We start from the raw sequence: 25,389 nt of genomic DNA on the forward strand, positions 1-25,389 counted from the left end.
CACCATGGATAGCTGACAAGCCCTCCCGCAGGCCCTGCTGGAAGCCCAGCCCTGCTGAGCCCCCACGCAAGGGTGTGCTGGCAAGAGTTCACCCACATGCTTTCTGGGTGGGAAACAATTTTGGGGATTCAGACCCAGGGCATTTCTGAGCACACGTTCCTGTTCTTCTCTGTAGAGTGGAACTACAGGAGGATGGAACAAGGCAGCCTCTAGGGTGCCTGACAGCAGGTCAGGGCCAGTGTGGGTTGAGTCTGAAGTCCACCAGGCTCTGTGCTCCCTGACCCTTCCACCCTCCTAGCCCCCAGCATAGTCCCCTCCTTTGTTCCCTGCATGGGGAACACGCTCAGCCCACAGGCGGCTGAGTGTGGACCGAGGTTTGGAGCCTCTGCCCCTCATCGCCACACCATCCCGCCTCATTTCAGGACCTGCTCCATCAATGGCAATTAGAAATTTGCTCAACCAAGGCTTGGGGCGATGCAAGCTTCCACCATGAGAAATCGGTCAAGGGGTAGGAAAATCAACTGAACCATCTTCACAATTCTCCAAGTGCTAAAAATAAAGCAGTGGCCCTTCAGCTGAGACCCTCTGTGCAATCTGTTACCTTTATTTAAAAGGCATCAAGCTCCAGAAAAATCACTCAGCGCTGCCTGTCTCCAATGTTGGTATTACAGGATGTGAGAGGTTGTTTAAACAGATGTGGACACAGCGCCGGGGAGGAAGGGGCTTCAACAATCAGAGACAATGAGGCAATTCTGAGAGACAGCCTCACAGACCTAAGGAGCTTCTGTTTAGGGGGAAACACTGGCCACCTGGTGGGCCTGATTACTGCCAGGCCTTTCACAAGCATGACTTCTTTATTCCTTACAAACATCCTTTGGACAAGGAGTTTGGCTCATTTTACACTGGTGGAAATCAGTGGCCAAGGAGGTTACACAATGAATCTGAGCACAGGTCTGCCAGACCTCAGAGCCCAGACCGCTGCTCATTTGTGCCCGGGGTCTCTGAGTAACCCTGAGCCCAGATTTATAAGGAGGTGTCTACATCCTAACACCGGATGGACACTGGAATTCCTCCATCCAAAGTCGTTGTGTACAACCATTCCCAAGCACCTACTATGTGCCAGACCCTGCCTTATGTATGGGGATTCAGAGACGGCTCAGAGGGGGTGTGCCTCATCTCAAGGGTTTCTCCAGAAAACGGGTTGAGGAGGAAAAGCCCAGTGTGACCAGGTAGTGTGGGCTCAGAGGGGCTCTGACAGCCCAGGAGGCACACGGAGTGAGCAGAGCAGAGGTGACCTGGTAAAGGGGGCTGTGAGTGACGCTTATGGGCAAAGGGGAGCCAGCCAGGCTACAAGAAGGAGAAAGAACAATCCAGAAGAGGAATAGCAGAAGGCAGAGCAACTCTCCCTTTAATCTCCCCCAATAACATGAAGGGAACCCCAATGGCCCGACGGTGTGGTCAGGCCTGATGCACAGGAGCCTGGGGAGGCGGGTTAGGGGCCATTGCTGAGGGATTTGGGCTTTCTCTAGGAGTTGATGGGGAGCCACTGAGACCTTTAAGCCAGGGCCCGACATGCTCAGAGCAGAGGATCTGATGAGCCGTTCTCCCAGCTCTGTGCAGGGCCAAGGGGGTTGGGCTGTGTAGGATCCAGGCAACGGGCCAGGCAGGAACCATGTGGCTGCAGCGGGGCCTTGGCAGGGATGGGAAGGAAAGCCTGATTCCAGAGCCATCCAAGGGGAGGAAGGAAAGGGCCTGGCACCTCCTTCCATCTTGGGGGCGAGGGAAAGGAAGGAGGTGCCTGGCAAACATACGGAGGCTCCATGAGCACCGGGCTCCCTGCATCTCCATGCACAGCAGCCAAATCTCAAATTAGCAGCAGAAAGGTCCTCTGAGTCTGCTTCTTCACTATCTGTTCTCACTGATCCAAACAATGCCCACCTTCTCTCCTTTATTAAGAAGGCTTTCCTTTCTCTCAAAACCTTGGCTAGAGATCAATTCTGCTAGGGTGGAAAGTATTACAAGAAGGTAGTTCCACAGCAGGAGACTTTGGGGGATCAGAGCCTGAACCACAGTGCCCACTGGGGCAAGTCAAGACACCGGAGGGCAAGAGTTAAAGGACGGTGAAGCCCCTGGCCCAGAACACCTGGCCATGTGCTTGCCCAAATGGGGTCTCCCAGTTTGGAGCCATTCCTCCCACATTGGAAATGAAACACCTTTTCTAGTTACTTGACGGTGCAAGACCCATGTCGTGGTGGCAGCCCATGGTCCCAACGCCTTTTCTGCCAGGACGCCGGCCTCCGCAGTGCTGGTACCAGGCTCTGCGTGGGGCCCCTGGGGCTCATCATACTGGTGGCCAAGCAGCAACAGGCCCCAGGGAGTGCCACGTGCACCATGGCTCCCTGACAAACAGGTCTCAGCAGGGGAGGTTTCCACAACCACCGCACGGCCCAGGAGACTCCCCACCACCCCTCCATCTAGCCCACACCTGCAGCCCCGCAGATAAATGGGGCTGGAGAAACTGCACAGTACTGTGCTTGGTGGTCTCCCAGCACCTGCCAGCTGCCTGCATGCTAGGTAATGTACTTATTTATTACATGAATGGTTTACTTTCTGTTGGCTCCAGGAAGGCAAGGTTCTTTGTCTATCTAGTTCAAAGTCAAAGAACCTGGCATACAGTAGGCACTCAATAAATACAGTGGTGAATGGCATGCTCCCCAGCATGTGGACAGGACACAATCCATGTGTTTAAACGGGGCAAGGAGGCGCCGCTGGTCATAAGGACTCAGGAGGACCGTGCCTGCAGTCCTGAGGTGGATCAACCCTCTTTTCTTGTTTATGACTAACCTGTTCCAATGTCCTGTGGCCACCTCAGTCTGAAAGATGGTTATGATATGGCCCACTGCCCCACTACTCCACTGCCTCCTGCCCACGGCCAAACCCCTGCCTACTCGTTGCTGCTTCCCCCCAGATCTCCTCGCTGGAATCCTGGGCTCCTGGGCTCCAGGCTTGCCTGCTGGAATCCAGTCCACCCAGGACACACACGCACAGCTCTCCCACCGTCCTCACCTGTCATGCCCTGCCACGCCCACTCTTGCCCACCACAGCTTGTGTGGGTGCTGCCCCGCTCACAGCAAGTGTGATATTCCCAACACAGTCCAGAGGCCCCCACGGGCAGGGCCGATTTTCTTTCATTGTCCCTGTGTCCCTGGGGCTCAGCATGGGCCCGGGTCAGAAGAGGCACCAGGAATTAATGGCTAAATGAAAGGGAGCACTATCCCTTACACAGCTGTATAGGGTGAGGGCATTCACAGTGTTACTGAGTTCTTACAGCAGTCCAGCAGCGTTAGTCTGGCCTGAGGCCTGTCCCCAGCCTGGTCCTATGACAAGGGAGCCAGAGCTCCAGGAGAGTGGCCACAGCAGCAGGTGGCCCGAGGGCAGGGCAAACAGCCTCGGCCCAGGCCATGGAGGCCCAAGGGTGAGTCCCAGCTCTGCCCCCGTCAGCCCAGCCCCCAGTCTCCCTGAACTTCTATTTCTGCACTGCACAATGGGGTGATAACGTGCCACCGCATTCAGCTTTCACACCAACACCAAGGTCAAGTGAGACAGCGAAGGGAACATGGTCGAGTGCTAGGAGGAAGCGCTGAGGACAGCCCGAGACAGTCCCTCAAGTCCTGTGCCCACCCTGTTTGCAGACCTAGAGCTGCCATGTGACCCATTTTGTTCTGCTAGGAAACTGGTCAACACCTCAAACTTGGCAGGGGACGTCTGGCTGTGTGATCCTCCGCAGGGACCCCCAACTGCTGGGACAGTGCCTGCCTTTCCCAAGGGGACCCCTATAGTGACCCCCTCCAGCACCCTTGACTCAGGTCTGACCAGTCAGAGCACTGTATCCCACCCCCACAACAGTCACAGGTTCAGAGGTGCCCTTGAGGCCCCCATCAGAGCCCATGGGTGCCATCTGGGGGCTTGGTGGGAGAGGTTATAGGAAAGTGGTCTCTTTCCTCGTGGAACTTTATTCTGGGAGGACAGGGCATGTACTGTTGTCCCCAGTTTGCCACCATGGGGCACCTGAGACAAACCAGAGCAGAGAGCAGATGCAAGAAAAGCAGAGAGAACCATCTAATGGCATTGTTTCAGCCTCTGGCTCCAGCTGTGCCTGAAGCCTTCTCATGATCCACAAGTCAGTAAATGCCTGTGTTTGATTGAGTCAGCAAGGATGAGGTGTTCTAAGCCTTGCAACCAAAGGAGTCCTGACCCACTGAAGCTCTCAGCACTGGGAACAAGGGCAGGGCCCACTGGGCTTTCAGCCTGAACGGAGCGTCAGGCAGATGCCCACGCCAGCTCTCTCCACCAAGCCAAATCTGAGCTTCCATTCCTCCAGCCTCAGCTCGTCCTTGAACTCTGGGCTCACCACAATCCACTTCCACCCTCCTGGCTCAGAGCCCTCCACCCTTTTGGGGCAGGAAGGAGACAGATGCTTTCGTTTCCTGACACCGAGCACCAGCTCTGTGCTGGGCGCATCTGGGAGGGGCTCACTGAATGCGCCCGCTGCAGTCCTAGCAGGGAGGGGTCTGTGAGGCTCACAGGGAGCCGGTTACTCCCCAAGATCAGCGAGCTTAGGGGGCAGAGGGAGACTCTTGCAGAGGCTCACAGTGACCGCAAAGCCCCACATCCACCCAAGGGGCTCAGGGAAGAACATGCACTTGTTCTCTGCTCCTGTGAGCCCCCTTTCTCCCTGTTCCCGAGGTCTCTCTGCCCAGTGGCCTCTGGCCAGCCCCTGACTCTCAGCCCTCAGAAGCCATGTGCTACCCTCTGTCTCACCTTCAAGCCCTCCAGACAGCTCCTTCCTGCTCCCACACGCCCTCCCGGCCAGCCCTGGCTTCTGCTCTGATGGACACAACCTACTCGTGACCTTAGGTAAGGCAGCAGCAGTAGCAGGCCAGACATCCTATGCTGGGAGCTTCTGGCGGCAGGAGCAGCCCGGCACCCAGCACAGAGGGGACACTTGGGAAACTGTCAGCTTGCACGACCGTTCTGGGGTGGGGGAGGGTTGCCTCCTACCCCGTTCCATTGCACACCTGGGAGGCAGAATTCACAAAAGGCAACTGGACAGAAAGGTTGGAGATGGGGAGTTAGGGGTTTGGGGTGCTAAGTGCTGGGTCGGACACTTGTATGTGTGAGCTCTGAGTGGGTTAACTTGGGCTCCCTGGGACTCAGTTTCCTCATTGATACAGGAAGTCATGATAGCACCTACCTCCCGGATTGTTATGAGGGTGACATGAGTTGACATGAACACATGCTGAAGTCAGGCGCAGAGCCCCACTGTGTAGGATTATTATTACTGACCTGCAAACGGTGACACAGTAGCTTTGTCCATGGGGGCCCCTCCCAGGCTCGTGCTTGTGTACCAAGTTCTTTCTTCACCAGCCAGTAGGGTCTAGAGTCCATCCTACTGTCCTTAGCTTACCTAGACATAGGGCACCTCCAGGCAGGCCCCGCCTCTGACCCCGTCCAGCTGGGCTCCTGACACCTCGACTATCCCCCTAAGCCGGGCCCCCAAGGCTGCTCATCACACGCTCAGGCCCCTGCCTCGGGCTGCAGGGAGGAGGGTCCAGAGCAGCCTCCGGCTGACTCTCCAATGGGTTAGCCATCCCTCCTCTGGGAGGGCACACCCCAGACTCTCTCTCCTCTGCGGTCCCCGAGGCGGTCCCAGAACGACAGGGAACACAGCCATCCGGAGAAGGCAAGGGGTCGAATATAACCCTCGGCAGCCACGGATTTAGAGTTTCGTAAACCAGTTCATTAGGATTCCAGATCGGGGCCTCACTTGCTGAAGAAGCTGAGCAAAAGCAGAACTGAGCCAGCCACCCCCTTCCGGAAGCCCCCCGAGAGATGGCGCGGGAAAGGATACTGAAGCTCCTGTCGGTGACAGCCAGGTGCCAGAGGTTGATGCGCAGGTCGTCCGCCGACATGTAAGTCTCGCAGTCGCTGTTGACGGAGATGGAGTTGATGTGGTAGGTGTGGCCGTTGGCGAAGACCCTCCGTGGGCTCACCTCCACCATCAGATCCATGGGCTTCAGCACAGGCACCTGCGGGGGAGGGGGTGGGTTGCAGGATGACGAGGTGATTGGGGGGGGGTGCAGGGGGACGGGGGCCCAAGGCAGAGACAGCATGCCGGGGCTACACGATGACAACCAGAGGCCAGGAGTGTGCTTGTGGGCGTCCATCCTGCACAGGCTGGGAACAGGCAGCACCATGTGGCCAACATTCTTCACCAGCTAGCCCTACAGGAAAGCTTAGCCTCCCAGAACTGGTTCTGAGTCGGCTGCGGGACATTGAATAAGGGGCCAAACCCCTCAGCACCCCAGATTCCTCGCCTCTGAAATGGAATAAGAAGATACCATGGCAGCCCCCTCCAATGATCCACCATTTTTGTTCCCTTTTCACAAGGAAGTGGCTGCGGAGGCAAGAACTACATTTCCCAGCTGCCCTTGCAGCTGGCTGTGGCCATGTGACTGGTTCTGACCAGTAGGATGTGAGCACAGTGACACTGGGCATGTGGGCCTTCTATACCCGCTTTCCCCTTCCTCTGCTGGAGGGTGAGGACCCGAGATTTTGGAGTGAAGGCCGTGGGATGGAAGGAGTCTGCGTCCTTGCAGGAGCATCATGTGTCCACCAGGAACACCGACCCTGGGCCTTCCCATAAATGAGCAAGACATTTCTGTGTGCTGCTCCCTGTGACGCTGGGATTATCTGTTAGGGCCGCTGGTGTTAGCCTCATGCACACGAACTCCCGCTGGAGAGGGTGGTGTGAGGAGTCCCCGGGACAGCATCACATCCTGTGTCTTGGCTTCCCTCCGTGCCCTCTGCCTGAAACGATCACCCTCTTTGAACACCCAGTTATGCTGACTCGTCCTGCTACCTGCCAGGCTCCTGGGCCTGGGGCAGCAGTTACCAGGGAGAGTCACGGGAAGCCAAACCGAACTGGGCGAGGACACACAGGGGCAGACGGGCTGCCAGCCCTCGGGTGGGAGAGAGAAAATAAACCGATACAGAAGGGAGCATGTGTGCGCGTGCATGTGTATGTGAGCGAGAGTTCCCATAGCACAGGTGCTATGTGGAAAAATAAAACAGGTGCAGGGTCGGGTGACAGGGTGGCTGGAAAGGTGCCAGGTAGGAAGGGAAATGAGGAGGGATATGTAGGAGCAGGGCTGACGAAGGCTGTGTGGCTCAGACTTGGGCTGACATGGACCTGACAATCTCCTTCTCCCAGAGGACCTCTCCTGATTGCCCGTCACTCTTAGGCTGGGCCAGGGGCTCCCTGGAGGGGCCGCAGTCTGTCATAGGCCTGGCCCCACGACGAGGCTGCTGTCATATTCCTGCAGTGGCCTGGGAATGGTCAGGGGTGCACCGTGTCTTCTCATGTTCATCTCTGTATGACTGGTGCTCAGCCCAGGGTCCCGCACAGAAAGGTCCCGGGGGAATGAGTGGGTAGGTCAGTGAATAAATGAATGGGGTCAGTCCCTTGGGCTCCCCAGGGAGCTTGGTGCTACAGTCAGGGTGTGTGAGCCCTAAATGTTCCTCCTCTGGCACAGCGCCAGGGGACCCAGCACAAGTCTGTGCAAGCATGTGTGCCTGCTTGTGCACATGTGAGTGTGCATGTGTGTGCATGAGTGTGGATGTGTGCACGTATGCATTTGTGCAGGTGTATGTGCGGGCATACGCATGGATGTGGGTGTGTGCATGCGTGAATGCGGGTGTGTGGGTGTGCACGTGTGTGAACATGAGTGTGGATGTGTGCAAAATCAGTGTGCATGCCTGCCTGGCTCTGGGCCATACTTGTGTCGCTGACTCTGGGCCTGAGCTTCTAGGAACTCTACCTGAGATGAGAGCGGGTGGTGTGACTGGGCCTCCACCTTGCCCATGTCCCCCCTCCCCGTGTTGGATATTCTAGGTCAGCTCTTAATCTTCCTTCCTTTTCCTCAAGTCACAGCCACCCGCAGGTCCCCTGGACTCTCTCAAGTCACACCTGTCTGGAGAAGGTCAGAGCATCACTGGCCCAGCAAAGTCTTAGATTTCAGTCTGCCTCCCCTCCTTCTGGCAACATCACTTCCCCTCCTGGCAGCCTTGGCCTACCCCCAGGGCTCTGGCATTTACTGCATCCCCAAACCATATTTCAGAGTCATTAAAAGAACAAAGGAGAAGAGTGAAAATAAAAATGCCCTGAAGTTTTGGATGTCTCATGTTTAAAACGATTCTTCTCCCCCAAACCTTCTAGAAGCCACAGTCTAGTCAAGGTGAGAGGCAAGACAGCAGACATCTAAACACTAAGGACAGAACATTGTGGATACACAAGGCCAGACTGCACAGAAACAGGGTGAGGGTTTTTCCGTGGCTTGTGTAGAAACAGCTTCACAGAGGAGAAAGCTAATAGGGTTTTAAAGGATGAATAGGAGTCCACCAAATCAACAAGGTAGAATGACTCCGTGTCTGTCTCCCTGTGGGGCTGAGCACTCAGCCTGACCCAGCCTACCTCTGGAACCCAGGGAGCTAGCATGGGGCCCAGGGCATAGCAGCTGGTCAGTAAACAATAGTGACAGGCTCCAGCGGGAACAGCTTGGATTCAGTAAAAAACTGCACATGGCTGGGTGGCTTGGGAAACACAGGAAGAGACAAGGAAGAGGTGAGAGGAGGAAAGACCCAGATGCCCCTGTTCTTTCTCCCTTTCTCCTCCTTCAGCCTCAGCGGGTGGTTAAGGTCATCTTGGGATGTGAGTGAGATACAGAGCAAAGTCTCAGATGCTGGGAGGGAAATAAATGGATTCCTGCGGGCCACCGGCTCTGCCGCAAACGCCAAGCCCATCAAGTGGTGATAATTGCATCCTTCCCACCAGATGAAAGCCTCATAAACTTCCTGGGGGCTGGGGGAGGCATGGGAGGGAGCACGTCACTCCCATTACTCAATGTGGAAGCTAATTGGCCTCCTGGCTTTCTCAGAATTTATTTGCACAATTTGCCAGTCATTTAGAGGCTGATATGTTTAAACATTTATTTCTTCAACTCGGGACCAACATTGATTACTGTTTCATATTTACGACGATTCCCTGCACATGTAGTAAGCGTATACACTGAGCTGCTTCAGGGAAAGTGAGTCCTCATCCCCATTTTGCTGGTGAGGAAACGGAGGCATGGGGCAGGGCCCTGCCTTCAGCCGCCTGACCAACCACAAGTGGACCTGGGAGCCGTTGGGAGCCCGGGAGAAACGCTAACAGACCCATGCCAGGTCTCGCCACTGTCCTCCCATCCCCAGGCCCCCGGGGGAGCGGTGCACACTCAGAGTCGTGAGTTGGTCCCCCTCTCCCAGGAGGACAGGCAGCTTGTGCGATGTGACCCAGGCTTTTCCGATTGGCCAAAACATGGAAATCGGAGCTGAAGAGAGGTACCGGTGAGGCTCAGGCCGCCTCCTCAGAGCCAAGCTGGTCCCACGAACAGGGGAACTGAGACTCAGACCCAATCCTGCCCCCAGGCTCTTTGTTTCGCTGAGGGCTCCCCATGCCCCAAGCAGGGCTGGGCACAAAACTGGTGCTCAGTAGGTGTGCAATGTGTAAATAAGTCCAAATGAGCCATGCGCCAGCATCCCCTTCGGCAGACACGAGCAGAGAGCCCTGCCATGTTCCAGGCTCCATTCTGGAAGCAAGGGGCAGACAAGATGGCCTGGCTATGCTCCCTGCCTGCTGGAGATGGACAGGGACAGACTTCTATGGAATCTTCTCGCAGAACACCACTGACCATTCCTACTGCTCTCCCGGAAGGCTGAGACCTCGCTCCCACATCATGGAAGACCCTGGTATGCTGACTCTGGAGCCAGACTTTCCTGGGTTTGGATCCCGGCTCTCGTTTCATCTGTCAAATGGCATTGATAGTCATGTGTCCCATTTATAGGACTTTGGGGAGGACTGAGATACCATGGGTAGAGTGCTTGGAAGACTCATGCTGGCCACAGTGCTTATGCTCATTCCAGACCAGGAGTCAGTGGACTCACGGAGGCTGAGTGCCTCCCAAGGCCACACCGGCAGCCAGTGGCCCAGGCAGGACTGGAACCCAGATCCTGGGATTCCAGAACACTCTCCACTGTGTCTCACAGCCTTTGGAAGAAAGAGGAGTTCTTTTGCCTTTTAATCATGTGGGAACGAGAGTTTGCTTTGGCACGGCCCCGCAGCTGAACCTTCCCAGCCTCTTTTCAAATAGCCCTCTTTCCCACTGAGCAGGTGGCGAGAATCACCTATTCCAGGCCTCTCTCGGCCCTTCAGCAAAGGGCTTGGAATCCACGAAGTTCAGCCCATGAGTTCTCCAGGACACGCATCACCCCACCTCACCGCCACATCACTTCTGAGAGAAAGAGAATGGCCTCTACTTAGCTCATGAAGAGCCCAAGGCTAGAGCCAGAGAAGAGCCTGCAGCCTCCCCACAGGGAAGCAGCCCAGCCAGGACCCGAACCCAACTCTGGCTCAAATCTCAAAGGCCCAAGTCCTGAAGTCTCACTGTTTCACAAAAGAAGCCCACACTGCTTCCCGCTTGCCAGAACCTCCCGCGTTCCACATCTTACCTGCAGTGACGTCACCGTGGACAAGTCCTTAAGCTTCCCTTCTTCATCTTTCAGGTTATATCCCTCGGGCCTTTTATCTCGTTCCGTGATCTTCCATAGTTTGATAGTTTTATCTTTCAAAACAGAGAAAACGCAATGAGACGCATGATTAACACCAGCACAGAGCACAGTTCAGGAGATGGGGTGGCTGGGAATTCCAGTCGTGGAAACCCATACAGAAACAGGGGTCAGAAACTCAAAGTACTTTGTAATGTTGAGCCCCCTGCATTGAGAACAGCTGTTCTGGAAAGTCCCACAGCCCTGCGATGGACTTTATGGGAATGAAGAACAAACTTCTGTTAAACCACACACACACACAGAAAAATAAATAAAAACATAGAGCGAAGCAGACAGCTGGCCATGCTGCAGGTGGGCCTCGTCTAATCAGTTGAAAGCCTTCAAAGGCCTGACACCCCCTCCCCTCCGCCCCCCCAATCCCCAAAGGAAGAGAGAATTCTGCCAGCAGGTGGCCTTCGGACTCAAGCTGCAACATGAGCTCTTCCCTGGATCTCCAGCCTTCCACGCAGCCCTGCAAATTTTGGGTTTTCCAGCCCCCACAATCATGTGAGACAACTTAAAATATCTCTTTCCATATATCTTATCTGTAAGTACATGTGTATCCCTACCTACACACCTACACACACACACACACACACACACACGCTTATCATATCGGTTCTGCTTCTGGGACTGCTACTGTAGCCAAAACAGTCTTCTCGGGAGAAGGAAAAGGGAGACAACAGCTATCATCAAACCCTTGATAGGTACCAAGGACATGCCCTTTTGAAAGGGTGCAGGTGGAATTTAAACCCGGGGTCAAGAAGCTCCTGAAGCTGACCTTCCCTCCCGGGGGACAGGAGGAGAATGAAACATCCCACTCCCACGGTTAAAGGAAAGGAGCACGCATGTGCGACTCCCTAGCACCAGCCCTGTTCTAAGCCACCCTGTGTCTTTTCGTCATTTCGTCCAGTCAGCGCCCCCAAGAGGCAGGAACAACCATGGCAACGCAGATGAGGAAGTGGCAGGGCCGGGATGTGAACCACATGACGGACTCCTGCCTGAGCATAGCCCAGGGCCAGGCACCCTTAGGGGACTTGGTCCTGCACTGGGCGCAGTGAAGGATGATAGCAGCAGGAGCCTCAGAGCACAGGCTAGGGGTCAGAAGGCGCTGGCAGGGGTGGGAGGCGGCCAGGACTGACTGCGGGAGGGACAGCAGGCTCAGCGGAGAAGTCTGCAAAGGCTCAGTGGCAGGTGACATGCACTGGAGGTCTGAGGGATGAGGAGGGGCTGGCCAGGTAAGGGGCAGACAGGGCGGCCTTCAGGCGCAAGGGTTGGAGGGGTCAAGTCCAAACAGTCTAGAGGATGCCTTAGCTGCTACACTAAGTCTGGGCTCTGTCAGGGAAGACAGGTGGCGTCACTGTGTGAGGCTCACACATGCTGCAGCAGGGCTGGCTGGCCTCAGGGTCCTGGCCGTGTGGCCTCCATGTCACCCCGACCACAATCTGGGGGAGCTATGTCCACCCCGCTGTACAGGGGAGGGAACCGAGGCCCAGGGAAGCAAAGCCACCACCCCAAGTTCACAGGGCTGGGACAGAGTCCAGGCTTGTCCTCCCACCACTCAGACACCACTGATGACAGGGGCGAGAGATGCAGGAGGGTGAGCAGGGGGACACCGAGCCTTGGGCCCCAGCACCCAGGCCCTGAGTGGGACACATCGAAGCAGGAGTCTGGCCAGAAGCCTCCCTGGGGCCTGGGCGGGGGTGGGGGAGTGGTGCATGCGTCCTCCCTGGGGCAGAACAGTCAAGTGTCCAGCCAGGCTTCTGGACCCGTCCTCCTGCTGCTGCCTGCCCCATGTTCTGAGTGACTGGAACAGTAATGACAGAGATGTCCCTGACCCAGCCAGCTGTCGCAGTGCAAACAAGCCCCACATCCCCCACGGGCCAGGGCAGAGGAAGCCATGAACCTCATGACTTGGAATGCTCCCACCGCTCAAGATGCTCTTTCAGAGCTCTGGGGACCTAGAAGGATGCTCAGTCCAAGCGAATTGGGAAAGAGCACCAGAGAGCCGGCGCCCCACCCCCACGCATGCCCCTCACCGTTGGTGGACAGCAGGGAGTGGGCGGCATTGTGTTGCGGAAGCCACTTGATCTTGTTGATTTTCTCCTCTATCTCCAGACTCTTGAGATAATCGAACTCAGGCTCATGGCTCTGGAAGGTGCTGTAGACGTCATACTCGCCTTGGCTGTGAGGCGCATTTTTACTCTGTGAGAAAAGCCAGACAAGGGGGCATGAGCTCCAGGCCGGCAGGTGCAGGGGTGAGGGGCGCGCTGACCACAAGGAGCCCGTGTCCACCAGGGCTGGGTGATCTGACGCCAGGGTCAAAGGGAACTCTGCATTTTAAATGACCAATGACTTGGAGCGTGGCTGTGGCCAAGCCCCATCTCCTCCTCAGTCCAGCAATCAGGGTGGCTCACATTTACTAAGCACCTACTATGTGTAGGATGCTGAGCTAAGTGCTTCTCCCTCTCCATCTTGTTCTATCTGCATGACCCCTCTAGAGTGGGCACAGCCATTCTCCCCCATTTTACAAATGAGAAAGTGGAGATTCGGAGGTGAACTGACTGCTCCCCTCAAAGGCCATGCATCCCTCGTGCCTCTGAGGTCTGTCTGACACCAAGGCCAAGGCTCCGGTCTGCTCTTCCAGTCCGAGTGTCCAACTTGGTCCTGACTAATGGGATGCATGCATCTTGGAGCAGATTTTTACACAGAGGTAGAATATTCTGGAATGTCAGACTGGAGCCGGGCCATCGTCCCCGTGGCTTTCCTCCATGGGCCCATCCTGGTTGAGGTAGCAGAGCTCCCAATAACAAGGACCCTCGTGATAGGGCCCTCCAAACAGTGAGGTGGGGAGGCGTTGTGGGCACAGGGCTGGGCTTCTCAGTGGACATGTTCAGTGTACGTGGTGATACAAAGCTTCAGCCAGACATGTAACCAGCCCGCGAGCAAACAGAGACAGTCAACCAGACAGAATTTCAAGTTCCCGCTGATTTTTTCCAAAAGCATCTATTGCTATATTTATACACCTGTCCTGCTTCTGGCAAACTTCTGTGTTTTTGCCTCTAAGTCCCTTCAGCTGCCACGAGCGCTGTCTATGACTAAGGTCACAGGGACCAGAATACAGAAAAAAATTATGGGAGAAAAATTCCAAAGTCAAGAAACGTATATCTACCCATTTAATTTTCTTTCCGCAAAAAGGAGGCTTGGCTTTGCAATCGCCGGTGGGCGACCCGGTCCTTCTCGTGAAATTGGCATGCTCCGGCCACAGGCCTGTGCTCGGGTAACCGATTTTCAGCTGTCTGTTTTTCACTATGTGTCCTGGCTAAGTTAGGTCATACCCTCCGAGCTTCGGTCTGCCCATCTGTGACGTGAGGGCTCTTATAGCACCTAAAGGCCCCAATGGGGTTGTCGTGAGGGGGGGTTACGGGGGGGGGAGGGAACACGAAGAAGTCAGACCTTGAGGAACACTCTGGAACAGAATGGGGCAGAGATGTATCTGCAACATCTCTCCTGCCCCCTTCATCCCTCTCCTCCCCGCTCTCCTTCTCAATCCCCCCTCCTCCTCTTCTCTTCCTCACCCCTCTTTCCTCTCCCTTCATCCCACTTGCCCTCCCCTCTCCCTTCCCTGTCCTCCACCTCCTTGGTGTTCGCCCTCCCATCCTCAGCATCGAATCCCTGCGTGTGTTTGGTGTGTGGGTCACCCCTCTCCGAGGCACGGTGTACGTGACAACACATTGCCTTGGTTTCGGCCCCCGGTCTTTGCTCACTAGCTGGGCAACTTCTCCAACTGTCCTCATCTGTAAAATGGTTGTCAGTCCCCACCCTCTGAGGTGGGCAGTGGAGAGTAAATGACAAAAGTGTGTAGAGAACACAGCAAGGTAACTGCACATAGTAGGTACTCAACAAACGGGGTTCTTTTATCATGATGTTCTCATAGCAGTTCAGAAACAGTGCCCCTAGGTGGGTTGTTCCAGGCCACCCCTGTCTGACCTGAAATTCTGCTGGACAGCAAACCTCGTAAGGGCGAGGCCTGGGGCTCAGCCAAGTCACCAACCCCAGCCTGAAGGCAGCCGCATGGCTCCAGAAAACGCAGTCTTCCTGTCCCCTCACCGCTGGCCGGGACACCCAGGCAGAGGGCAGCAATCGGAGGCTTAACCCAGGGCCACAGCTGCCCCTGCCTGTTCTGAATGCGTCCCTGGAGTCCAGGACAGAGCCAGCAAAGGCCCGGGTGGGGTGTGGTGCCCCCTCCCGCCACCACCAGGTCCCACCTCACCTCCGGTTCCCGCTGGAAGATGACAACCCGGCCACCTTTGTCACCTGTGGCCAGCAGCTCTCCGGTATGGTTGAACTCAACAGTAGAGATGATATCGGCTGTGGGGAGTAGGGAGAGACAGGAAGGTGTGGCTCATTAGGACCCAGTATTGTGCAGCTCAACAGAACAGCACCCCCCACCAGAGCCTGCACCCATGGGCTGGGCCACCATCCAGAAGAAGGGGCCCGAGGGTCAGGGGTACTAACGAGGGGTCGATGGTCCCCCCTGTCCCCTCCCAGCTGGCTGCAGGATGGAGACCTATTTGCAGGCTTGCTTCCCTCTCTCTCCTTCCTGCTTCCTTCCTTTCTCCTCCTCCTTCCAGAAGCAGCTTGGGGGTTTCGTGTGCTGACCAGGTGAATGGGCCACAATCTGACACTAGCCCTACTCTGGGGTCCACTGGGGCCAGCTATGGTCATCCCTGCCCCCCATGAGCTCCCCATTGGAGGGACTCCCGTAACCTTCACACATTCCTGGCCTGGACTCTGTAGGCACCAGGTCCAGCTTCAGCACCGGAGACCTACTCTCCAATAAACAACTGCTCTAAATACAGCCCCCAGTCCAATCTCCTACAGTGACCTGAATCACAGCGTGTCTCGGCCCCAAATGCTGCACTGGTCCCCCAAACCGGATGCTGTGCCCTCCCAAAGCCCTCCTGGGCCGCCTCCCCCACCAGGTGGTGGCAGTTCCATCCTCCCCTGGCTCGGGCCCAAGCCTTGGAGTCTCCCTGACCCCTTTCTCAGTCTCCCTCTCCATGGGCCGTGTCCCACCCTCCTGGCCAGGCCTACGCAATGTAGCCAGATCCCACCCACATCTCCCTGCCTCTTGCCTGGAAGATTCCAACAGCCCCCTAAAGGATCTCTTTGCTTTCTCCCTGCCGCTGCTTATGCTAACCCTAGCAGAGCACGAGGGAGCCCACCCGAAACCCTCTGAGTCAAATCCCCATTTGACCTTGGAGTAAAGCGATGTCTCAGAGGGGTCTAAAGCTTGAGTGGTCTGCAGTCCCCAGAGGCAGACCACATCAGAAGCCCAGACCTTGGCCCTTCTCCTGCACCTGCGCAGAACATGGCCCTGCCTCCCACCCTGGGCTGGGCAATCCCCAGGCCCCCCCACTGCCACCACTCCCCAGCTCTGGGTTTGGCCACGTGATTTGCTCTGGCCTATGGGACACCATCAGATAAACCACCATCCTGTCCCTGCCCCTGCCAGAAGGACCTGCCCATGCCAGCCCAGCAGTCTCAGGGAGGGGGAGAGGAATGCAGCAGAGTCACCCAGCCACGCCAGCCCCAAGCAGGGACTCTGCCCCCCTGCTCGCCCAGCCCAACCCAGTCCAGATGAACAGGATCATCAGGTGCTCAAGAAGAAATTGTTTGTGGTTGATTGCCACTGAGTTTCATGTTTTCCACTTGGTAAAAGACAACCCCTCTCACCCCGCCCAGCCTCATCTTCCCTCCTGCCCACCTCGCTCTTCCACTCAGATGGGGCTCCTTGCTGCTTCTCAAAAGTACCTGCTATGTCTTATCTCAAGCCCTCAAGTGATTTTCACTTTCCTATTCAATCAACACCTTTTGCTTTTCCAATCAGTGCCTGTTACAGGCAGCTTCTGGCCTGCACTAGCCTTCTGAGCCTAAGTAAATGCCCGTTTGACAACAAAAAGAAATGAGGAGAGAGAAGGTGGTTTAGAAGTGGGATGATGAGCTGGACTTTCCATAGATCACAATAAAAGCACATTTCATTAAACTTAGAAAAACAAGACAAGGAGAGCAGCGGATGGGAATGTGTAAATGCTTGCTGAGCACAGAGCGGGGGGATATGTCAGGCCGTCCCCGGGGCCATCCACCGTGACCCAGGAGCACAAGCACACCGGACCCGGAGCCAGAGCCCAGCGGAGCCGGGGTCCCAGACAGCAAGGCAGCAGCCCTCGCTCTTCCTATTAGCAGCCCCTAAGGGGCAAAGAGCAGGATATAAAATTGTGTATAAAATGCTTTTAATTATATACACCAGTGATCACAGCCATGTTAAATGGCAAACACACTGGGCAGAGGGAAGAAAAGCCGAAAAATGACTACCACCCCCCCCACATTAGCAGAGGGTACTCTGGGGTTGCTGCAATAAAATATTTTTGTTTCTTTTTCTACTTTTCTACATTTTCTCAATGTTCTGTAATGAAGGTAATTTTTAATAGCTTTATTGGGATATAACTGATTTACAAAAATGCACATATTTAATATGTACAATTGGTGAGTTTGGACATATGCATAATTTATATTGTTTTTACGACGGAAGAATAACAATGCTATTAAATTAAAATGCCAATGTGACCACTGGTACCCAGAGCAAACGCAGTCTATAAATGCTGGGCGGTTACCACAGTAACAGACACTAACGTCTGTAGGCAATTTACAATTTATGTGTCAGTTTCACACACTCAGCCTCTTTTGAAACTCACGCCAGCCCCTGAGGGGGATATGGCTATTATTTCCATTGGCAGCTGGAGAGATGGAGGACCCTGCACCGGGGCAATCTCCCGAGCTGTTCAAGGGCCAGTGGGAAGTCCTGGGTTGGAGTCTCGGCCCCAGCGCCTTAGCTGTGTGGCCTTGGGTTGGTCACACCACTTCTCTAAGCCTCAGTTTTGTAGCATGGCCATAACAGAGTCTGCCCAGGGTTGGAAGCTCCAGTGGGACCACAGGGTGTGTTGGGGAGGAAGGATCACAACTTTGAGGAATGAGGAGTTACCAAAATTAACTGGAGAGAAAACTAAAGCTCCCTGTCATCCTTGCTACTGGCCTCCACAGACTTCGCAATGGCAGGCTCAGAAGTGAGCAAAATGAGTGGTAGCTCAACCTTACTAGGCAGGTTTGGGGGTCCTGACCTCCAGCCCTGCACTAGTCCCATCCTGGGAACATTTAGGGAGTAAGCAGGCCAAGGCATTGCTTCCTCGGACTTTGGGGCTCCTGGATGTTTCACATCTATTCACTGCTACAGGAAGTAACTTCCAGGGCTTCCCCTAGGAAAGGTTACCTCCCCCGAGAGCTAGCAATCCTTATCAATAAAACCCTGAAATCAGAAAGTCTATTCTCTCATCTTGGAACGTCTGACACATCTCCTGCCCCAATACCACCTCCTCCAGGAAGCCTCCCAGAGAGTGCTACTGCCCCCCAGTTCAGTGGTCTCCTACAACAACAGTCTAATGCCCACTGTGTGCCCCTCATTGAATGAGGACCTCTTCTTTCATGAGGGTGTCCGTATCCACATTGCTTCTCATCTTGACCATGGAAGGGAACACAGCGGTGTAGTCAATAACATCAGCTCACGTGTCTTACGTGCTCATCAGCCAGGCACTGTTCTGAATGTCTCCATAGGAGCTTTCACTTCTGCTAATAGCCTGGTGGCTCCTGTTGAATCAACTCTCTCACCAATCACAACTACAAAGTCTCAGCAGAAGAACAATAAAACACAGCTACCTGAAGGCACTAGAGGGGACCAAATGCAGTTGGAACCTGCAGGAAAATTAGCAATCACTCACCCAGTGAGTAATTTTCATGGCTTTTAGTCTGGGAACAGGTCCCAGTCTGTGCCATGTAGCTGTTGAAACTCAGGTAGAAAGTATTACACTTAAGACTCAATGAACCAGGTGACAGAGGCTGGGGAAACCATAATAGTAGACAGAAAGTGAGGTACTAAATTCTAGAAAGGGGGATGCCTGAGGGAGGTCCCCAAATACAGCACATAAATTCTGCCCAAATCTTTGGCCACAAAACATGCATACCCATGACAGACTCCAAGCAGCCCAGCTAAGGCTAAAAGAAGTGAACTGGAGTTTGTGCCCATCTCCCCAGAGATGGGGTTTGCCGTTGGGTTCAACCAAGTTAACTGCTCACAAACACAAAATAAAACAAAAATGCTCTTTGGAGGGACATACTAAACATCTAGAATCTCTACAATGTTATCATTCACAATACCCGGGATATAATCCAAAATTATATGAAGACACACAAAGGAATAAGAGCACATTGCCCATACTTAATATAAGGATAATTGATGGAAACTAGCTATGGAATGCCCTGGATGTTAGAATTAGCAAACGAAAAAAAATTTAAAGTAGGAATTATAACTATGTTCAAGGATGTAAAGGAAAATTTGCTCCCACTAGATGAAAAAAAAAGGGGGGGGCATTTCAACAGAGAAAGAGAAACTATTTTTAAAATAACCAAGTGGAGGGGTGCCTGGGTGGTTCAGCCGTTGAGCATCTGCTTTCAGCTCAGGTCATGGTCCCAGTGTTGTGGGATCGAGCCCCGCATTGGGCTCCCTCCTCAGGGGGAGGCCTGCTTCTCCCTCTCCCACTCCCCTTGCTTGTGTTCCCTCTCTCGCTGTCTCTCTCTCTGTCAAATAAATAAAATCTTTAAAAAAAAATAACCAAATGGATATCCTATAACTAAAAAATACAGTATCTGAAACAGAAAACCACTGAATTGCTTAACTGAAAATTCAAGATGCTGGAAGAAAGACTTAATACACTTGAGAGAAAATAAATTGAAAGAGGAAAGAACAGATCTTCTGGGATCTGTAGGTCAACAACAAATGTATAACATACACATAATTGGAGTTCCAGAAAGAGAGGAGAGAGTTAGTAGAGTAGGAGAAAGATTTCAAGGGATAATGACTGACGAAATCCCCAGTATGGGAAAAGACATCAATGCACACATTTAGGAAGCTCAGTTAACTCCAAAGAGGATAAATATCAAGAAAACCACACCTAACCATTAAACTGCTGAGGACCAAAATAATGATAACATTTTGTAAGCAGCTAGAATAAAACCATGTTACATTCAGAGGCATCAGGACTCAAATGAATGCTAATTTCTCATCAGAAATACTGGATCCAGGGGCGCCTGGGTGGCTCAGTCAGTTGGACGGCTGGCTCTTGATTTCAGCTCAGGTCATGATCTTGGGATCCTGGGATCAGCCCCATGTTGGGCTCCATGCTCAATGGGAAGTCTGCTTGAGATTGTCACTCTTCCTCTCCCCCCATGTCTCCCCTGGCTGGTGCTCTTTCTAAGATAAACAAATCTTTAAAAAAAAAAAAAAAAAAGATACTAGAGTCCAGAGTTCAGAAGATGTTCAAAGTGCTGAAAGAGAATTTAAAAATCTGTGAACCCAAAATTCTGTATCCAATGCAAATATTCTTCAAGAATGAAAAGCAAGTGAAGACTCAGTTAAAGCTTTCTGTGGACCAGAAGACTAACCTTGGCACAATCCTGCTGTCCTCTCATCATTCTATCTTTACAGATAAGGACACTGGTCACTAAGAGGTGAGACACTTGTCCAAAGTCACACATGCAGCAGGACCTCTGCAGTGGACTTCCGGCATGTCCCTGCACCTGTAGCATAGAGCCTCAGGGTGCCACTGGCTAAAACCTCAGGCTCAGGGTCCCAACTCAGCCACCAAGTGAGGTCCACCAAGCCCACCCATGATTGGTGGGTGCTTCAAGTCACCCTATCATGAGTGAAGAAAAATCCCATGAAAGCCTATGCTGCCTTCCACTTGGGAGGCATCCCCTCTGCCTTCTGCTGCAGCTCTGGGAAGTCCCCCAAATGGCAAGGCACAATTGGAAGAGGCAGCTTGGACCATGGCACAAGGGGACACCAGTCAACTCCCTGGAACTGGGCACCACACAGCTCTGGCAGGGGAGTCCCAGAGCTATCTGGTCAGGGAAGCCAGAAATCCACACTGTGGTCCAGTATGGGCTTAGGAAGAGGTCAAAGGTGGTGTCCGATATAACCAGCCAAATGACAGGTCCACACTGAGACCAGAACAGGTCACCGTAATAGTTAACCCTCCTGCTACTTCCTGGGAGCCATTCTAGCACTTAAACATACAACACTAAATTCTCTTTGCTCCCAAAAGCTGAAGTGATGCCGCTGTCCCCATTGTATAGATGAGGAAACTGAGGCACAGAGAAGATTACTAACTTGCCAAAAGCTGCCTGCTTTGTGTGTAAAGGGCCAGGACTCACTCCTATGCAGGCTGGCTCCACAGTCCCTGAAGTTGACCCCCAGCCTCATGCTTCTCTGGATGTTTAAAGGAGTCAGAGGTGGGAGTGGATGGGTGAAGACACTTCCTGGGAGAAATCAGGAGCTGAGGGGAAGGTCCCCACTCACCCGTTCCCTCCCCAAGCCTAACGACACCTTTACAGGGCTCCAAGGTACAATTCCTGAAGGCAGGGGACCCAGGCTCAAGACTGGGAAAGCCGGGTGTTGGGGTGTGGCTCTGCTAGGGACACAATGGCTTATGTCCACGTGCTTCCTGGGGACAAGAGAGAGCCGGCATGGGTCATCCTTGTCCTGTCTGCTGGCTTCCTAGAACAGCAAGGAGAATGCAAGAGAGGGAGACCACTGCACCCGGGGGCCAAGGAAGACCACCAGATACACAGCTGTGACTGAGTCAAGGGTTCTGTGATGGAAGATTTGGCAGGAGACTTCCAGAACAGCCAGGGAAGGACCCACAAGAAAAACGGGCAGTTGTATCCACCTGCCTTGTCCACCCAGAGCAGACAAAGCCACCAGAAGTAGGAGGTGGCCCAGCTCCAACCCCAGTCCCACTGCCGGCCTCCAGCACGAGCAGGAAGGGGTGCAGAGGGGACATGCCGAGTCTGCTTCAGCCTCTGGACTGTTACCTGGGACTGGACCGCCGCTACCACATATATGACAAGAGGCCACTTAGCTCCCTGAAGGTGACCATCGAGGCACGGACCTGTCCAAGGCCTCATCCAGGGCAGGGAAGACTACCTTCCTAAGGCCTGATGAAAGGGAGGAGACACCACCCCAGAGGGGCTGAGCTCACTGTCCACGCCTGCCTCCTGCACCTCTGCTCTCACCTGGGCACCAGCACCCAGCCTGTCAGGGCTCCTGGCATCATGCTGCTGCGGAACCTCAGCCCCTGCCGCAGAAGTACAGCCCCGTGTCCAAGCAGGTCTGCGAGAACCTGGACATGGCGGGGGTGGGGGAACAGCTCCCAGGCTGCAGGCAGAGGCTGGGTGGGGACAGCTGGCTGCTGTGGCCAGCTCAGGGGGGTCTCCTTGAATGACGCTGGGGTCACCTGGCCAGAGTATGATGTGAAGGGGCTGGTGGGCAGTTTGGGAGGGTCTTGTGCAGTGGGCCCCCACCACCTCCCATCCTGTGGTCAGCCAGCCAGAGCCGGGGATGCCTAGAACGTTTGGCTCACAGAGTGCCCGTGGGAGAGAGGGGTGGTAGAGGAGGCCTAGGGTGGGGCTGGGTGCTGGGCTGGTGACGGCTGTCACTCCATGGGACGGTCACTATCTAGCAAGCGGGAGATCTGCCTTCAAATCCCAGTCTTCTGAGCTGCGTGTGCTTGGAAAGCACGTCATGTCTCTGAGCCCATCCAATCATCTGTGAAATGAAGATGGCCATCCACACCTTCCACGGTGGTTGAAAGGCTGCCTGACGTCACCTAGCATAGGACGGGCACTGGGTAAATGTTAGGTTATGGTCTTAAGGGAAAATATTGGCTAGAGTTTGATGTTTTCAAGGTAGAGTGCTGGATAAAAGACTCAAAAAAAAAAAAGTACAGTTTCTGTTTGAGATGATGAAAAAGTTCTAGAAATGGGTTTGGTTGCACAACACTGGAAATGTACTTAATGCCACTGAATTGTCCACTTAAAAAGGATTAAAATGGTACGTTTTATCTTGTGCATATTTTACAAGAAGAAATTTCATTTATTTGGGCCCATCCAGGGACGCCAAAAAAATTTTAATTAAAAAAAAGAATAGTTAATTTAATTTAAAAATTTAATTGATTTTTAATTAAATTTTAATTAATTAAATTTAATTTAAAAAAGGAATAATTTAAAAAAAAGAATTGAGCACCTACTGTATCCCAAACACTGTTGCATACAGGGGTGCTCTCCATATATGCTCCCCATAGGAAGCTCACTCCCTATGGAAGGGCACAACCAATAAGCAAATTTTCATATAAAAATACATCATTTTTCTGGGGAGGGCATGAGAGCTAAGATGAAAAATAAAAATAAAGGAGATGGAAGGGGCCGGAGGTGTTGTTTTAGTTGGGGAAGTCAGGGAAGACTTCCTGGAGGAGGGGCATTTCAGCAGAGGCCTGAGGAAGCAAAGGAGGGAGCCACACAGATATCAGGGGGTAGTAGTAGGTCCAAAGGCCCGGCGAGGTAGGAATCAGCTTGGTCTGCTGCAGGTAGGCAAGGAGGAAGCAAGTGCGTGAAGGTGATGGGAAGCAGGACATGAGCTCAGAGTGGTGGGTCAGGTGGGGAGGTCTTTGGGGGAAGCAGGCCAACGTGGGACTCAGGATTTGATTCCAGGTGACCCGAGAAACCGCAGAGCATTCTGGGCCAGGGTACCACCAACTGGCAAGGATTGATGGCTGAGGCTACCCATGTGTACGTCTCTCACTAAGGGAGGTGAGCTCTTTTGGGGGTGGGTGGAGCAGAGACCCTTCCCCGCCTGGTGCAGGCCTGGACCAAGCAGCTCCCAGGAAAGGGTTAAGCAGCAGGGATGGCAGGAACCCACTCTGTCCCCACCACCCACGTGCCTTCCCTCATTTCTCTGTCTCGCTCTGGTTCCTCAGCTGCTGGGAGAGGCATCACAATGTCTTCGTGGTAGCTGCTTTTATTTTTAACACTTTAAAAACAGAGATATGATTCACGTAACATAAAATTCACATTTCAAACTGTATACTTCAGCAGTTTTTAGTGTAGTCACTGTTGTGCAATCATCGCCCCTACCTAATTCCAGAACATTCCATTCACGCCCCAGAGAGCCCCTGTGCCTGTTAGCAATCACTCCTCACTCCCTGCTGGGCCCTAATCTGCCTTCTGTCCCTGGGGCTTTGCCTCTTCAGGACACTTGCTCTAACTGGGATCCTAGAGCTCGGGGCCTTCTGTGTCCAGCTTCCTTTCCCTGGCCTGTTCTCAAGGTCCACCCATGTGCAGGGTACACCACTGCTCCATCCTTTCTTGGCTGAGTACCACTCCCCTGTGATCAAGAATGGGACAGGTCCCGTTCCCTTCCAGCAGAAACGCAGGCCCCAGAAGGCTTGAGTGGGAGCCCGTGAGTGGCCCTGTGCCCTGGGACCCCTGACCGGCTGAGGGGTTGAGCGAGGGCGGGACTGTGCTGCCCCTTCCATGGCTGCTCTCTGGGGGGCAGTGTTCAGGGAGGGCAGGGGATGGGCCTACCAGCTCCTCCCTGCCAGGCCGGATGGGTGCCTGCTGCGTAGCCATTGGCCCGGCCGGCCCAGAGGCAGATTGGGACGGGAGGAGTGGGGACAGTGATGGGTTTGCCTGTGGTCAGCAGGACCTGGTCAGGCCGCTGAGTCTGACACCGGGCCAGGGCAGATTGTGCTCAGAACAGGGGCAACTCTCCAGATTGGGCTCCAGGAGAGCCCCCGGGCGTCACTCCTCAATCACACCCCTGTGCGCCCAGAAGTTGGCCAGGGAGCCTGGGGCCGGCAGCTGGTCTTGGGACGGGGCAGGGTGAAAGGGACCCAGAGAAGGCCACCTTCTCCCTGCCCGCTTCCTCACAGCACAAGCTCCAGAAAAAGCCCACAGCATCATCGTCTGGGCTCCTCTCCTAAAGAGGAAGATTCCCAGGGCCCTGTCCAGACCCAGTAGATCAGAATCGCTTGCTGGCCCTGGAATCTGCATTTTGACAGGCTCTCCTGTACTGTGCCAAGATCTCCAAGCTGCTGGTGAAGCACTGGGAGATTTGGGAGTGAAAGAGTCTCACTTCACTGGGGCAGCTGGAGCCTCGGTTTCCCGATCTCTACAGTGGGTACAATGCTATTGTCTCTTAGGGTTGGTTGTGAGCACTTGAGGCGCCATATACAAAAGTGTCTGATAACAAGAAACTGCCCCAAAAAGGAGCTGCGATCAGTAGTATGTTGTGATTCTGCACACAAACCAACAGAAGATCTGGATACCGAGAGGAAGGGCAGAGGGAAGAATTAATACACAGAGGGGGTGGTTTGAGATGTGGTGAATTTGCTGTCGGGGGACCTGGCTCTGAACCCCACTGAGTCTCAGCCTCCCCCTCTGTGTAATGGTTGTGGTAAGAGCTGCCCATGCTGGAAGGCTCTGGAAATGGCAACGAGCTTTCACAGGCCAGGATGATAAGCCTGCTGTGGAGGGGAGGATGGAGGCCTGAGGCTGACCCAGACTGACAACCAGGGTCTGGCTGGGCCAGCTGGACCAGGGCCCTCCCAGCGCCTGGGTCCTATAACCCCCAGCCATCCAGCTCAGGATGCAGCCAGTCCCTCAGACCCCTGCTGGCAGCCAGGCAACCCCGGGCCAAATGGCCCAGTGACAAGAACACCCTTCGGGCCTCATCACATC

General features: G+C 54.1%; 1 protein-coding gene across 2 annotated transcripts in view; it reads right to left on the minus strand.

Moving 5' to 3' along the window:
* Positions 1-25,389, minus strand: part of PPP2R2C (protein phosphatase 2 regulatory subunit Bgamma) — a 125,856-nt gene that overhangs the window by 32,504 nt on the left and 67,963 nt on the right. For both annotated transcript variants that reach the window (XM_032855388.1, XM_032855393.1), the window contains exons 2-5: positions 14,975-15,072; positions 12,741-12,906; positions 10,606-10,718; positions 5,912-6,089 (exon numbers count right to left, since the gene is read on the minus strand). In XM_032855388.1, coding sequence (XP_032711279.1) covers positions 5,912-6,089; positions 10,606-10,718; positions 12,741-12,906; positions 14,975-15,072 — 555 coding nt within the window. The remainder of the gene's footprint in view (positions 1-5,911; positions 6,090-10,605; positions 10,719-12,740; positions 12,907-14,974; positions 15,073-25,389) is intronic.

The sequence above is a fragment of the Lontra canadensis genome, unplaced genomic scaffold (genome assembly GCF_010015895.1).
Source record: "Lontra canadensis isolate GAN:19392208 unplaced genomic scaffold, GSC_riverotter_1.0 scaffold1, whole genome shotgun sequence".
NCBI lineage: Eukaryota > Metazoa > Chordata > Mammalia > Carnivora > Mustelidae > Lontra > Lontra canadensis.